Source organism: Panicum virgatum, chromosome 7K, assembly GCF_016808335.1.
Source record: "Panicum virgatum strain AP13 chromosome 7K, P.virgatum_v5, whole genome shotgun sequence".
Classification (NCBI taxonomy): Eukaryota; Viridiplantae; Streptophyta; class Magnoliopsida; order Poales; family Poaceae; genus Panicum; species Panicum virgatum.
The window spans coordinates 15,273,182-15,288,797 of NC_053142.1; the positions used below are offsets into that span (position 1 = coordinate 15,273,182).

At 44.8% G+C, this 15,616-nt stretch overlaps 1 protein-coding gene across 1 annotated transcript; it reads right to left on the reverse strand.

Moving 5' to 3' along the window:
* Positions 1–12,518: 12,518 nt before the first annotated feature.
* Positions 12,519–14,897, reverse strand: LOC120639833. The gene has a single exon (XM_039915769.1). It carries the CDS (start codon positions 14,480–14,482, stop codon positions 12,824–12,826), a length of 1,659 nt encoding a protein of 552 aa, XP_039771703.1. The 5' UTR covers positions 14,483–14,897; the 3' UTR covers positions 12,519–12,823.
* Between the last annotated feature and the right edge of the window lie 719 nt (positions 14,898–15,616).

The following is a 15,616-nucleotide window of genomic DNA, read 5'->3' on the forward strand; positions in this document are numbered from 1 at the left end:
CAATCAGACTAAAGGAATTTCTGAGCGAAAGTTTATATTTCTCTCCGATACTGAGCGGCATGTGTTGGCACTGTTTTTTTGCACGTGTCAATTTGTTGAGCAAGTGGCCGATGATGAGTGGGCCGGCGTTGGGTCAGGAAACAAACAAAGCATATTGGGCCTTTAGGCCAGAGGAGGAGTCGCAGCCGATGGAGCTACGTCAGCAAATTATCTTTTAGATTTCGTGTCATTTGTTTAGGCAAGTTTTGTTTCTTGTTTTGCATGTAATATCGTCGTATCGGCATGGGAGGTTATGGTTAGGCTATAAATAGCTGACCTCCATCATTTGTAAACTTTGATCAACCACATCCAAACACAACTTTACATTCAAATGCATCTACCTTTCCGCACGGCGACTTCGCCCTAGTTGCAGTAGTTTTTTCCCTTTACGAGTTCTTCTCAGCAGGTATGCTCCATTGCTTGTAGAAAAGTTCCGAGTAGAGTTGCATAGGTGGGTTCAAGTTGACGTCGCATCGCTTCTTCCTCCCTCTATGGCGCTCAAAGTTATCGAGCATGCTAGATCCGTCCGACGGGGTTTAGCTGTTCACCAGTTATCATGCACGTTAGATCCGTTCGGTGGGGTCTGACTGTTCACCAGTTATCGAGCTCTCCAGATCTGAACGGCAAGTTTTTGTTTGCTCACCCATTTATTGGTAAAAGTTGGCAATCTGTTAGACTAATTTGATCCGTTAGTTTAGCTTGTCATTGCTTTTACCACCAGTTATCCATGCCAGCTTAGATCTTGTTAGGTTGACTTGTTTAATTTGGCTTGTTTTATGTTTGCTTCACAAATTATCCAGCCTAGATTTGCTCACTATTGGCTCTTATTGTGTCGCTCAGACCATAGCCTATCGGTGTTGAACCTGGTTGTTGTCTGCAGGTTGCGTTGTCACGGGTGTGGCATGTCTTCCCGCGAATCGGCTGTACGATAGCCAATCCGCACGTGCTACTGATATTGGTAGGCTAGCTAATAGCCCCTGGAATTTAACGTCTATCATCCTTATCAATTGTAGGTCAAATTGATAGGCACGCCGAGCGCACGGTACGCACACCGATTGGGTTCGATACGACAGAACAAAGCAGATCTCCCCGGCCTTAGCATATGTGAAGCGCAAGAGTCCCTCATGGTGGGATTTTCATGTCAACACGACCCTACAGAATTTTTAAAGAGTACACCTACAGTCATAGTGATTATTGTCATATAGGTTCATATATCACAAAGAGTTTATAAAACACTCAGAGGAGTATGGACTCATAGAATAGACATACGCAAACCCTACCCTATGAATACACATACGTAAACCCTACCCTATGAGCATCTTCGAAGACTGAGTCGGCAAATCCTCAATATTGACGAAGTCACCACAGGCGCCTCACTGTCGAAAGGAACATCGCCTATCACTTAATGCACAATACCGTTAAATCCTGAAATGTTCGCTCCCATGGGGAGTCGAACCTAGGAACTAAGGTGCTACTAAGACTCTTGTAATCGGGGATCCTATCCATGTTGTGGAAGATATTTAATCTATGTATCTTTGATCCTATTAGAAGTGAAAGTGAAAGTCCAAAGGGCACGGTGCCTCTTGGGATTGGCCCCTTCGAGTTGGCCCTTTCGTGAGTTGGCCTTTCTGTGAGTTGGCCTTTCTGTGAGTTGGCCCTTTTGTGAAAGGTAACTACCTAATCAATCTAATTAACTATTATAGAAATTGATCACTAATTTAAATTTCTTCATAACACTCCTCCTTGATCAATTTCTTCTTCTTGTAGTCTTGTAATCAATTTGCTCCTCTTGTGGTCTTGTAATCAATCGAAAAACTCCTTGAAAACTCTATGGGAAAATAAGAAGATGTACGGATATGTCATTGGAAAAAGTACTTAAACCATTTTGGGAATGCGTTTGTATTCCATCAAAGCTCCTTTAAAATCCAGTGGGAAAATATAAGGAGAAATGATATGGAATATCATTCTTTGCAAACTTATATGAGAAAGACCTTGAAAGGAAAACTCATAAATAAGTTTGAATGTATTATGATCTTATGGATCATGATTATAACAATTCTCCTCCAAGGCCAAATGGGAAACATATGAGGAGAATCTTTGGAAAACATAGTGGGAGAAACCAAGTAGTACTAGTATTACCAAGCAAAACTCAGTAAAACCCAGTGGAAAAAATAAGAAGAAATCCATAATATACAATTACCAATATTAGTAGACCCTTGAGATAAGCTCAAAGTCTTAGTCCAATAACACCTGGCGACCGCGACCACCGTAGAAATGGCAGCCATAGCAGTGACGACGTCCGGCGAGACATCGGCCTTTGAAGGCGTGGAAACAGCCACCGGTGCACCGGAAGTGATGACGACGATGGCCAGTGCAAGCGGCGAGAAGGAGGGTGAGAAAACCGTCCTCCAGTGCGAGAAAACAAAGGTCAGTAGGATCCATACCAAAAACCAGTGAGCATCGTCGGTCTCTGTCCTTTGTTCTTGCGCTCAATGGATGTCCCTTGTTCTTGCACTCAATGGAGAGTCACGTGCGTGATAACGTGTTAGAAGTGAAAGTGAATGGAATGATTGATATTCATTAATAAGATTGACTACATATATATACAAGTCCAAGGGCCTGGTGTCCCTTGATATTAGCCTCTTCGAGTTGGCCATTTTGTGAGTTGGCCCTTTCATTAATCAATCTAATTAATTATTATAGAAATTGATCACTAATTTTAATTTTTTCATAACAGGTCCAATAAGAACAGATAAAGGCCCATGACGGCCCATAAGTCACATGCAGCGATAGTTTTCGGAGTTCCGTTTTCTTCTTCCGTCTGTGTCACACGGGTACTTCAACAACACAGACTATGTTTTTTTATAAAACACAGAAGACTACGTTTTACAGTGGTCGTGGGCCAGCGGCCACAGGACAGCAGGAGCAGAACAACGTGAGCTACATGCCCTGTACCGTGAGCACTGGATCTCTTTGTATTTTTTTTTCTTCCTCTCGCTGCACTCAAAGCTGATGATGTTCAATTTTCCTTTTCAGCAATAGAAAATGAGTAGATATTGAGCTAGCTTATATTATTTCAGCATTTTAAAATACCAAAGTCAACATCACTTCGAATCTAATTCAACATTTCGAGTAAACAAGTTCAACATTTGATCTAGTTATGTTAGAATAATATATCGAAAATGTTGATCTAATACATCTAGAATGTTGAATCTAACAACCCTTAAGCATATAATCATGCGGGATCTTAAATTGTTAGAAAAACTCCAAAGAAGATGCCGGTTCAAACAGAATCAAAATCGAATGCACCGTTAGAGAGAAAAATCAGTTCAAAATCAGGAAAACAAATGTGCATGAGCCAGCAACTTATGCCCACCTGCACGTGTCCGCTCTGCTCTGTTATACCATGCGAAACATCGTGCACCGCACCTGCATAGGTAACATTGGCCGGGCCAGCTCCGCAAAATATATCATTTACATGCCGGGCACGCCGACTACTCATGGACCCAAAAGGAAACATGCATGATGAGATCAGCTGGTTTTGCAGTTTTTTGCTCAGACAACAATCTCCAGGCGATATGGTACACGCATCACATGATTATGGGTTGTGAAAGGTGATCCATCACCAATACGGTCTTGTTTAGTTCCCTTCAAAATTCCAAAACTTTACAAGATTTCCCATCACATCGAATCTTTTAACGCATGCATGAAGTATTAAATGTATTTAAATAAAATAACTAATTACACAGTTTGTCTATAATTTGCGAGACGAATCTTTTGAGCCTAGTTAACCCATGGCGGGACAATAATTAACAAATACAAACAAAAGTGCTTTACACCCAAAACTTTATGCATCTAAACAAGGCCTGGATATGGTTCATACTACCTGGCCCTATGTGTCAATGACTGTTCATTACCATTGCATAGATTTGTGTTTTGCTTGTTTAGTTGCAGACGTTAAAATTTTGAAATGAAATCTTTTCGCATTTGAAGTATTAAATATATACTAATTACAAAACTAATTATAGAACTCGTCTGTAAACTATGAGACAAATCTAATGAGCCTAATTAATTCGTTATTAGAGTATGGTTGCTGTAACAATTTAGTGTCTAATCATTGTCTAATTATGCTCATTAGATTCGTCTCGAAATTTACAAGCAAACTATATAATTAGTTTTTTATTTCTTCTAGATTTAATATTTCATACATATAATATTCCCGTTTGATGTGATATATTTGGAATTTTGAATTTTGCAACTAAACAAGGATGGAGCGACTGGGCAAACACCTGCTCTGCAAATGCAGGTAGGTGTCTTTTGGCAGGCAGGGTGCGCTGGAGAACAGTTGCAGGTTTATCCCAACTTTGGAGTTTGTGAATCATAGAAACCCTAATGCTCAAAGGTGTCATTGGAATCAATGGCCAAATGAAAAATTCCGTAGTGCAAAGCAGAGAAAAAGGATGAAGCAATAATTGCAAACTCTCTCGATATGATATAAGTGATCAAGAAAACCAACCCTTCCCAATACCAAAAGATTCGAATCAAATGAACCGGCAACTCGAACGTCCACGCCAGTCACCATACCACAGCATCAGTTCACATAAGTAATAACTAGATTGGCTAATACGCTCTAGCCCCAAATAAATATTACTAAATTAAGGTCAACCCTGCATTTAGGCCTAAGCATTTTCTATGATTATCATTTAGCTTAGTGGGCAATTAGTTTTGAAACTGAGTATTTTGTAATTTGTTTCCCTTTAATCTGAACTAATTAATAAAATATTTAAATGATCTCTGAAACTTGTAGGATCTGTCTTTCTATTTCTTCCCTGGGCTGAAGAAATAAATCTGCAAATGATTTCTCAGACGACAACAACATGCAGTACATGTGCACAAAGATTTTTTGAAGTTATGTGCACAAAATTTTAATTTAGTGCATGCGCACACTGAAAATAAGAAGAATACCCTTTGGATGGTCTCTATCCTATATGCTCCCAACGAATTGTAACAACAATGAATTCCTTGTGCATACTGACAAAACGAAATGATGAAGTGATCTTTTTAACACTCTTTTTTGAGAGGAGAAATGGCCTTCACATACCTTGTGCATACCATAGCTGCAAAAAATAGTTTTATACCATTGGGCCTGCGTGTTAGTGACTGTTTGCTTAGATTTTCTAAGGTCAGTGGCTGCTTGTAGGGCCTCCAGATGTGGGTATCTATTGGTGCAGGGTGCCATGGAAAGGGGCAGCAGGTGCATATATATGGCAAGCAACTACAGGCTGCCAAGGGGACAAAAGTCGTGCACGGCTCATGATCTGATGGATCGTGGATGGACCGGTAATTTTGTATGGAAGCATCATGTAGGGCATCAGGCAGCATCGGGACCAAAAGGAAGTGGATAAAGGACAAACTTTTAAATTTAAATTCAGGTTGTTACGTTCAAACTTTATTTGAAGCTCTTTGTGAACCAATGGAACTATAATGCTCGTAGATGCTGTGACAATTATAATTGCTTCCGGTCAAGAAACGTGACCTGAAAAGTTTACACCTCTTGTTACATATTGTAACATTGATGTGGTCCTTACTGGTTATAATGGAACCGATCGAATTGGGGGATCCTCACTGTAATGTTGCCCCTTGCAAATTTAGAAAACAAGAAATAAAAGGGAATACCTTTTGTAAACACAAATAGGTATTGCTCATAGGAAAATAGTACTAGTGAACAAAGACAACTAGAACATGAGGCCCACTTAATATAAACCTAGAAGCAAGAGCAGGAGCTCTATTTTTTTACTCATTTCTGTTTTTTATTATATCAACATAGGTTTGATAATGGCAATTTACAAACTAAAGATAAGCAATTGTTTTTCGCCGATATCATCGAAGCCACTTATTATTCCTTATATGAATTTAGTAGGTTTGGACGTGCACATCAATAGCGAGGCGTCAGTGGTGATTTCATCAATCTCGAAGATCTGCTAGCTCAATCTCTCGGAGGTTCTCGTAGGGATAGGTTGCATGCGTGTATTCTTAGAGATTAGTGATCTTGTGTTTGTACTGTGTTTCAAAAAAATACTTATTTAATTTTTTTACACAGCATCCAGAAAATGTTTACAATTGCATGCGTGCACTCAACACACGGAGGATATGGATGATGTTTCATAACAAAACAGTAACAACAATAATGAATTCGCTGTGCATGCTGACAAAATGCAATGATGGACTGGTCTTCACAATAGCATGTAGCCTCGCATCATTGAACAGTTGTGTGATGTTTCATTGTTGGTAGGGATGGAGCCTCTTGATGGTAGGGTTCATTACTCAATAAGCACCGGAATACCGGATAGAGCCCGTCAAGCATATCATTTATATTTTTTTATTTTCAATAAAGGATTAACCAGCCTCTATATCCAACTCGTGGGTATAGATGGCCAAAAGTTACAAGAGTTCTCGTGGATATAGATGGCCAAAAGTTACAAAAGTTCTTAGACTCTAACATTAAATGAGAGATTTCACAAAACAAAGAGAAAACTATAAAACAAAGAAAAAAAGCTACAAGACTAAGTTTCAATATTCTTCTTCGTTCCCGCTTCAACTTTGTAATATCTTCACGTAGCACCAATCCATCGTATCTCTCATCTGCTTAGAAACTTGATGTTCAGATCAGCTATTATATGCTAAATCTTTTCACGTCAACTTCCTCCTAGTGCATCGGTGCAAGGAAATATGGATACCGCCTCCAGGGAGGAAGTGGTACATGAGATGTCACCAATGTCAACACACCCGCATAATGCCAGACAAAAATATAATTCTCTCAAACGGTTTCCATAGCACCCGATAGCACCATGAATATGTAGGGAGTGCATCGGCCAGACCTCCGAAAAGGAAATTGGTGCAAGCAGCATCGCCATTTGCCGGTCGGCTTGAGACCGGACTAGAATTTCTCCCTGCGCTCGCCAATACTGTGTGCTTACCCTTGGTGGAGCCGATTTGCCGACAATGGCCTCAACCCACCGTCAATGAGGGCCCCACACTACCAGTGCCATTCCGACTCCACACGTCGCTATCGGAGTAGATGGCCGCCATCAACCGGCGCACAGGCTCAAGACGCAGGGAAGAGTTGCCCGGGTCCTTGAGCATCGCTGCCAGAGCCCAAGGCCTTGAGCAGCCAGGCCCGAGCCACTGTCACTCGAGTGATCTCGATCTCAGTCTAGATGAAGAAAGCCGCTCAGATCTGGTTGATTTGGCACCAAGACGGCCGATTGACCCTACCGCTGTCCTCACTACCGCACGGACTTTCGGCGGGCAATTCCTATGGAGGTGAGACGAGGAAGGATGAGAGGAAGGGGGTGGTGGTGGTAGGGTTCTGTTTGGCGTACGAGATGGGGGCGCAAAAGCGTAGGGTTCTGTTTCAGCATATCAGCCACATGCAGGGTGTTGATAGCCAAAATTGACAAACACCAAGGCCGATCGGTCTGACCGGTCGGGTCAATCGTCAGACTAGTCTAGAACTATTCAGTCTAAATCAATTAAGATTTGTAATCTAGAGTCCTATACTCCTATTGTAACTCGATTTGGAAGGGGTACGACCTCTTGGGCCTATAGATATAAAGGCTGCGGCCGATTGAGGGTTTTTTAACCACAATTGAATCAATATAATCTCTTTACCTTTTGTCCAAATCCTATCTTTTTCAACCCTAATTCTATTCTTCTTGCGTCTCTACGGCGTCTGAGTGGCCTGCCGATCTCAAGACAACCCTAGCTCTTCGAGCTCCGACGGATCCCTCCCAAGTTTGAGGTTGTAGATCTTTGCGGATTTTCTACATCCAACTAGTCTGACCGGTTGGCGTGACCGGTCTGACCGGTCGCCGTCCGAGCCTGCTAGTGATTGATCGTTGCGATCTGCGCGTTCTAGCGCTTGTGTGTTGACCAGATTTACGCCAACACATGGGCACAACTAGTCACTCAATAAGGCATTGATCCAATCAAAAAATTGTGTGAGCTTGACCTGTGGTGATAGTTAACTCTATAATACCTAAGATTAGTGATGGCCTCCGAAAGCTAAGGATAGACTATTGCTTATTTGGCAATCGCATTATTTCTAGTTAAAACAAATAAGAATCATCCCTTGCTCAAATTTTACAGGAATCATCCTTTTATTATCAAAATGTGGCATCTCGACTGTACCTCTACTAAACCTAATTACATAGAGAAACATGTCATGAAAAGACGTAAATAGTTAACCAGCATGCTCAGTTGGATCATTGCTCTTTTTTATTCGGGGTGAGGGGTGGGCAATAGCCCCTACCAGCAACCAGCACCTCCATCCTTTTTTCTTGGTGCGGCTGTGGCCTTTCCGTCAACAGACGACATGTGAACTCATGTTATGCAGGTGGTAGAATGGTCCAGGGGTCTGATAACGTGTGGGTGGGTGAGCACGATTATTTTGGCCGTGCTCCAGGCCTCCAGATCATAATCCTGGAGGCTTTCTTTCGATTTGTATTGATGCATAAGGTGCCATTGCTGAAAGAACCTATGTATGATGAGAACCTATGTATGCATCCATCATGTGACTGAGCTGAGGGAAAAGGACATCACTAATACAATAAGTTCTTTCACTTATACTTTTAAAATGGAGTATCGAAAAATATACTTTTAAAACGGTATTACTCGGAGATTCGACGTTCCCATTTAACTGTACAATTCGTCACCGGGCCTGCATGTCAGTGACTGTTTGCTACAATTCTGTGAAAAAACGAGTGGGTGGTAAGGAGAGGACATGCAGCCACTGTTGAATACTTGCATTGTTCTGCGAATGCAGGTGTCTGTTGCTGGAGAGAGGTGCAACGTGTTGTTGTAGCTAGCAAAAGGCTGGGAGGGGGACAAAAGATGCATCACGGCTGATGATTGGTTACACATGGTCCCAAAAGGTTAGACACTTCCTTTTCAAAAGAAAAAGGTTACACTTGCACTGCAGATGATGTTTTTTTCTGAAAGAGATATACCTCTACTTATATTAAAAGCGTTAAAGAGTTTGGATACACCAATGGAACTGGGGCTACCAGTTTACCATACAGCGCAAAACCACTTGGACTGATGGTCAACCGGTAAGTTTGTAAACAGGCATGCAGGGCACCACCGCACCAAGCAGCATTCAAAAGAAGAAAGGAAAGTGGAGAAAAGGACAAGTTTTTTCCAAATCAACTTCACATTCTTGTGTACGAGTAGTGTTTCAGCTTGGATATTTTGAAACCAATGTAATGTCTGGTAGTCTGGTGGTCAAAGGTGCTCCTCTGATCCTGGCTTCCCGCCCAAAAATGTGGCCTGAAAACCATACACCTTTTGTTCTATATCCTAGTATTGTCCGAGTGTTGGATTTTTCTCCAGCAACGGCTTAAGATTTAAGATGAACTAGCTAATCATGCCCTGGAATTAACCAAAAACGGTGGTGCATTTCAAATTCCTCGGCGCGTTCTGCTTCGAAATCGTGCTAAAGGGGTCCAGAAGCTGAAAAGTTCCTCTAGCTTTTTGCGATGGCGGTAGCCTGCATGCTGCAGCAGCCAGCAGGCAAGAGCCAAGATCTCATCATCAGCAGAGGTTGAAGTTACTGTTGTCCTGCAGCTGCCGGTTCAGCGCCTGCCCGTGTGGACTGCACTGCCCTCTGCAGAAGAGGATCAGTGTGCAGAAACAGGTAAACGCCATGCTATCAATCACATGAGCACAGCCTGGCGTGTCTCCATCTCCATGGCTCAGGCCCTGTTTAGTTTCTACCTCGTAAACTCAAAAACGTAAAATTTTGTAAAGGAATCTTGCTAATTTGAAGTACTAAATGAAGTTTATTTATAAAACTTTTTACATGGATGAGCTGTAAATCACGAGACGAATCTAATGAGCCTACTTAATCCATGATTTGCAACATTGATGCTACAGTAACCATCCGCTAATTATTGATTAATCATGGATTAATTAGTATCATTAGATTCGTCTCGCGATTTACAACCCATCTGTGAAAAAAGTTTTGTAAATAGACTTCATTTAGTACTTCAAATTGGTAAGATTTCATCGAAATTTTTTTTTGCGTTTACACACCCACGAACTAAACACGGCTTCACTCACTCACTCACCAGCCTTCTACCTTCCCGGCTCCCCATCTTAAAACCTGGAGGGTGAAGTGAAGCCTCTCTCTCCTTGCTTGCTGCAGCGTCCTCTGCACGAGCTGGGCATTAGTGAGCAACCGCCGTTGTCTAATCCGAAGCTCTTTATGCGCAATGCCGGGCACTGGTGGCATTGGGTTTACAGCTGCACGGCCGTTTTCAGTTTACCCGTGGCGGTTTCCGTAGAGTTCCCTAGTCCTGACAGCTCAAGAACTTTCTGATAACGCCCTGGATCGAGCTGTGGATTGCTTCCTGTGCTGATGCCCAGTTCAGCTCAAGATTCAGATTCCCCTCACATGAACTCCTCCACCAATTCAGTCAGTGGAGATCAAAGCTGACACGAGCTTTTGGGCAGCGAAGGTGCACCGGCTGCCGGGCCCAAAGGCTTGCAGTTGCAGGGCCAGCACCACTCGAGCCTTTCACCAGCACCATCAGCTGCTGTTCCCAAGATAAATAATGTCTCTCCAAATTTGCCTCTTCACACTAATCTAGCTCCAGTGTCCCAATTTTCACTGACAGTGGATTGTTTGTCAGACAGTCAGAGATATCAATTCGAACTCTTGATTGAAACCTACGAGTAAGCAAGTTAACAGTTGGTTGTTGTCTGCAAGGATTCGCAAAATGTTGGGAGAAAAAACAGTATCAGTTAGGATTGCGAGAACAAACCGAGCACGGATCGGACAGATCCGATAAGCCAATCCGATCCGTGCATGTACCAGCCTCTCCCGGTTGTGGGAAGGAAGGAATGGAGCACCGGTGGGTAACAGAAGCCATAACTACCCAGCTCGGACCACGGAATGAGATGGACGAGCTTGCACCTTGCACTAGAACTCTAAGTACTGTCTGGACGCCCATCAAGTGCTGAAAACAATCTCCAACCACGCCTGCTAACGCCAATCAAGGCCTCCAAGTACTCCTTGACGCTGCGGTTTGTTGATAAGCACAAGCTTAATGGGAGATGGCAACGGTGTAATTGCCAATGCGGATGATGGAAAAGTCTGCATCCCTAAAGGCAAACAGCATTCACACATTATGGTCTCACTGGTATCATAGAGTAATGTGGCATACTGCAATAGAGTACAACCCCTGATTATGCAGTGAACTTTATTTAGCATTTTGTTTAAAGGTACATGAGGGGTAGATTCCCTAACGGTACAGAGCTGGAAACAGGAATTAAGAGGCTGTTAAAGACCTGAATTTTGCGAACCAGTGAAATGTTATATTACTGGATAAATAAAGTATGATAAGAGGAGCTCCTGCAATCTGAAAGCCACAACCAAACACGGTGATGCCAACAAAAATCTGAATGTTAGCAGTTTATAACAAGCGCTTTGCAGAGAGACCAGGGAGTGCAAAGTCAGAGACAGTATATCAGTACAGCAACGAATTATTATTCTCATCAAACTACAAAAGGGACCGAGAATAGTACTAAAATTTACTGATTGCAAATGAATGCTTACTGTGTACGCTTTACCAACTTGCTCAAGGTTGCTACAGTCAGAATATGAGCACCATACATGCCGTCACGCCCTCTGAAACTACAGGGAGGCCAGGTGCAAAGTAGCACTCAACTAGCAGGTTGTATCCATGATTAGTTTCAATTTTGAACAGTGCAATCTTTGGAATCTATCACTAGTGTCTTCTTTTTGTTCTTGTTTCATTGGTTTCTTGCCATGGCTGTTTCCTCAAAGTTTCCAAACTTTCCGTCACATCAAAATCACATCGAAACATTAAATATAGCAAATGACGCATGCATGGAACACTAAATGTGGGTAAACAAAATAACTTATTGCACAGTTTAAATGTACGTTGCGAGATGAATCTTTTGAGCCTAGTAGCTCATGGTAGGACAATATTTACCACATATAAACGAAAAGTGCTACAGTGCTTTTCAGCTTCACTTTTTGCAAACTTTTCGCATCTAAACACAGCCCATCTCAAGTTTCAACTGTACTTTCTAGGCAAGCAAGTGGAAAATCCTCAGAGAAGGTAAACTAATTGACCGACCAACCAAACCCGCGCTTTATGGTAAGCAGAAAACGATATAATTTACTTTTGAGATAAGTGGGTTAGCACCAACAACTACTACCACCCTGATATTATACTTTATAAATCAATGGCTAATGTTATATCTTTATGTAACATACCTACAGTGTATCTTACCTTTGCCAGATGTGCTTTTTTGCAGAGTTCCAGGCTGACAAAAACAAATGACAAAGGTACTGATTTAATATTATTCATTGCCTGAACATTCCATAGGCCACAAGTTAATGATAGGAACTCATGTACCAGAGTCACATAATTGATCTAGTGGCTTAAAAATATCATCACGCACACACATTTTATGCAAGTATACTATCTCAGAAAGAAACCTCTTTTCAGGTTGCTAGACAGCAGGATTCAACAGAAGTATGTACAGACGGTGTAAGAATGAGGTTCTTTCCAGTCAACAAAGCTCTATATTTCATCTAAGAATAGATGATGCTCTCATCTCATGTGCAAAATTGCACCAAAAACAAAGTGGAAAAGGAAAGAGAAACAAACAAAACCAAATTACAAGTACCCTTTGCTGTTTCATATCACTTGTACACTATGGAACAGAGCAGAAACCTGAGCTTGGCTTGGCTCTACTGAAGTTGCCACTCCACACAATCATCAAAGTCGAGACTACTCGAGCAGTCAAGCAGCGCATTCTGCTGTTGCTCGTACCGGCAGATGTAATTTAGCCCAACAAGCAGTTCACAAATCACTGCCTCCGTCTTCTCCCGATCGGCGAAATACAGTGTCTGCAATAGCAACACATTCCCCTTCAACACAATCTGCTGCTGCTCAAAGTTCCTCTCAGCCTGCCACCGGATCATGTTGTGGGCCATCGGAGCAAGCCAAGCCAGTGTCTTCTCAAGCGTCTCTCTCCAATCGTGCGCGAGGAACGCATCGTAGATCGCCATGTTCTTCACATATGTTTTCAGATTTTTCCTCAATGCCACCTTCAAACTTGAAGGCAGCATCTGGTACAGATCATCCCGTGCCTCCTCCCCGACGAGATGTGGGTACCGGAGCAACTTCTCAATGATGATAATGATGTTTGCATAATGCAACGCCAACGCTGAGCCTCCAATTGTGGATGGTGGCGCAAGTGATGTCACGGTGCTCTTCGGACCAAACCGTACCCTTCTGCCAATCTTGCCGCTCTTGGTTGGCGTAGTGGATACCCCTTGCTCGCCACTGAACGGTACAAGCATCCCTGACCTGATTGTGCTAATGCAGCTGGAATCTTCCAAGAACTCATCCTCGAACCCATCCTTCCAAGATACTGAGCGACTCAAGCTAAAGCACTCCATGAACATCTTCCCCGGGCTTGCTCCACAATTTGACCGAAAATTCACCGACAGCGGCATATCTGGATCACCTCTGGCAATTGGCCCTGACTTGCAATCGCTGAGATTGTTCTGCAGAGGACCTGAATTTGCCGTCACTGGACCAGAGAGCTGGCGGCTTTGGTCACATTGGACAGACTCCCGGGTGGTGGCCAGCAGGTCGAGCCCCAGCATTGGGTCGCCGAACACAAGGCGGATGCGGTCGTAGATGGCGCAGACGGCGCGCGCGAGCAGGAGCACGGCCTTGTCGTAGGTCCAGTTCCAGAGCGACGAGTCCCTGAGGCGGCGCACGTCGTGGCGTCGCCAGCGCGTGCGCTGCTCGAGCGCGCGGCGGGCCTCGTCGGTGGGGAGCTTCCGCGCCGACTGCTCGAGCTCGGTGAGCGCCTCGAGCTCGGCGTAGAGCGCGGCGGTGGCGGCGGCGAGGCGGTCGAGCTTGCGCACGAGCGAGGCGGCCTCGGAGGGCGTGGCGACGGCGAAGGCGGCGGCGTCGGAGCGGCCGGCGAGGAGGTCGGCGTAGACGTGGTCGAAGCCCATGAGCGAGGGGACGGTGCACCGCCGCCCGAGGCGCGTGGCCACGGCGGCGACGCGGTTGAGCGCGTCGAGCTTCTCGGCGAGCGCGAGCGCGAGGAGGCGCGCGTCGTCGCCGGGGACGAGCGCGCGCACGGCGTGGGAGCCGAGGCAGAGCGGGCCGAGCAAGCGCGCCGCCTCGGCGTCGGAGAGCGAGCGGTAGAGGTTGGCGGCACGCGACATGGCGTTGGCCACCTCGAAGGACAGGATGGCCACCCTGCCGTCCTCCGCGGCCGCGTCGGCGCCGCCCTTGGCGCTCGCCGCCGCGGGGCGCACCTTCTTGGACGAGGACGACGTGGTCGCCATGGAGAGCACCTTGTGGACCAGCGGCTCCGCCACCATGCCTCCGGCCGCCTTGATCCTCCTCGAGCTCTCCACTCAAAGATTTGCCCCCCAGAACTAGCCCAAAATCTAGAAACAAAGGCCTGGTGAACCTTCGCAAGGAAAAATCCTGGCTTTTACCAAGCAGCTGGAAGGGGGTTCGATTTGAATTGGAGGGGCTCCGATTCCGTGGCTGACCAGCTCCAGGCTCCAGCAAGGAGGAGGAAATGAATGGCGGCGGGCCAGAGCAAGCAGAGATGGCGGGGTATCGTCAACCCCCTCCAAGACAAGCCTAGTAGTACTGGCGTGGAAGATCGAAAAACGAAAATGGCATTTCTCGGTTGGCGCGCCGAGGAACCCAAGGTGCGTGGTGGACCGGGGGACGGGAGGAACGAGCGACAGCAAGGGGACGACGAAGGGAATGAGCAAGACGAAGGCAGGTACCAGGTAGCCAGCTAGCTAGCTGGGAGTAGGAGGGGCGAGCCGGCGAGATTTGGATGCGGGAGGCGACGCCATTGATGCGCCCGAACCCTCGCTGGTGGCATTAAATCGCTATAAATCGGAGCGGTAGCAAGGCAACAAAAGCAAGCACCCGCCCCGGGGTAACTTTCCCGGGGACCTTTTTCCATTAGCGACCAAGGGACCGAAATGCCTTACCCAGAGACTGCTCTGTGGGGTCATCTCATCAGTAGGACCATGTGGGGCCGTCTTGTCCGTGAGGTGGAAGGTTGGAGTATGGTCCAGGCGGCGTGGCGTGTTGAAGGGGAAGCGGAGTAGCAGTTGCGTTTGAAAAGCCGGGTGGACTTTGGAGCAAGTAAACTTACCGCAACACAACGTTTTGCAGTTTGATCCTCATACTTTGTAGTGATTTTTTGGAAGTGTTGTCCTCACTCCACATGATCGTGGCATTTAGGGCCGGAAAAAAAAGCTCGTTAAGGCCGTGTTTAAATCGGTAGGGTGTAAACGCAAAAAAAAATTTGCGTTTCGAATCTTTTCAATTTGAAGCACTAAATAAAGTCTATTTATAAAACTTTTTTCACAGATGGGTTGTAAATCGCGAGACGAATCTAATGATGCTAATTAATCCATGATTAATTAATAATTAGCGGATGGTTACTGTAGCATCACTGCTGCAAGTCATGGATTAAGTAGGCT

What these genes read in the sequence shown, in the direction of transcription:
- LOC120639833 (XM_039915769.1), bottom strand. Translation starts at nt 14,482, where the DNA reads ATGGTGGCGGAGCCGCTGGTCCACAAGGTGCTCTCCATGGCGACCACG.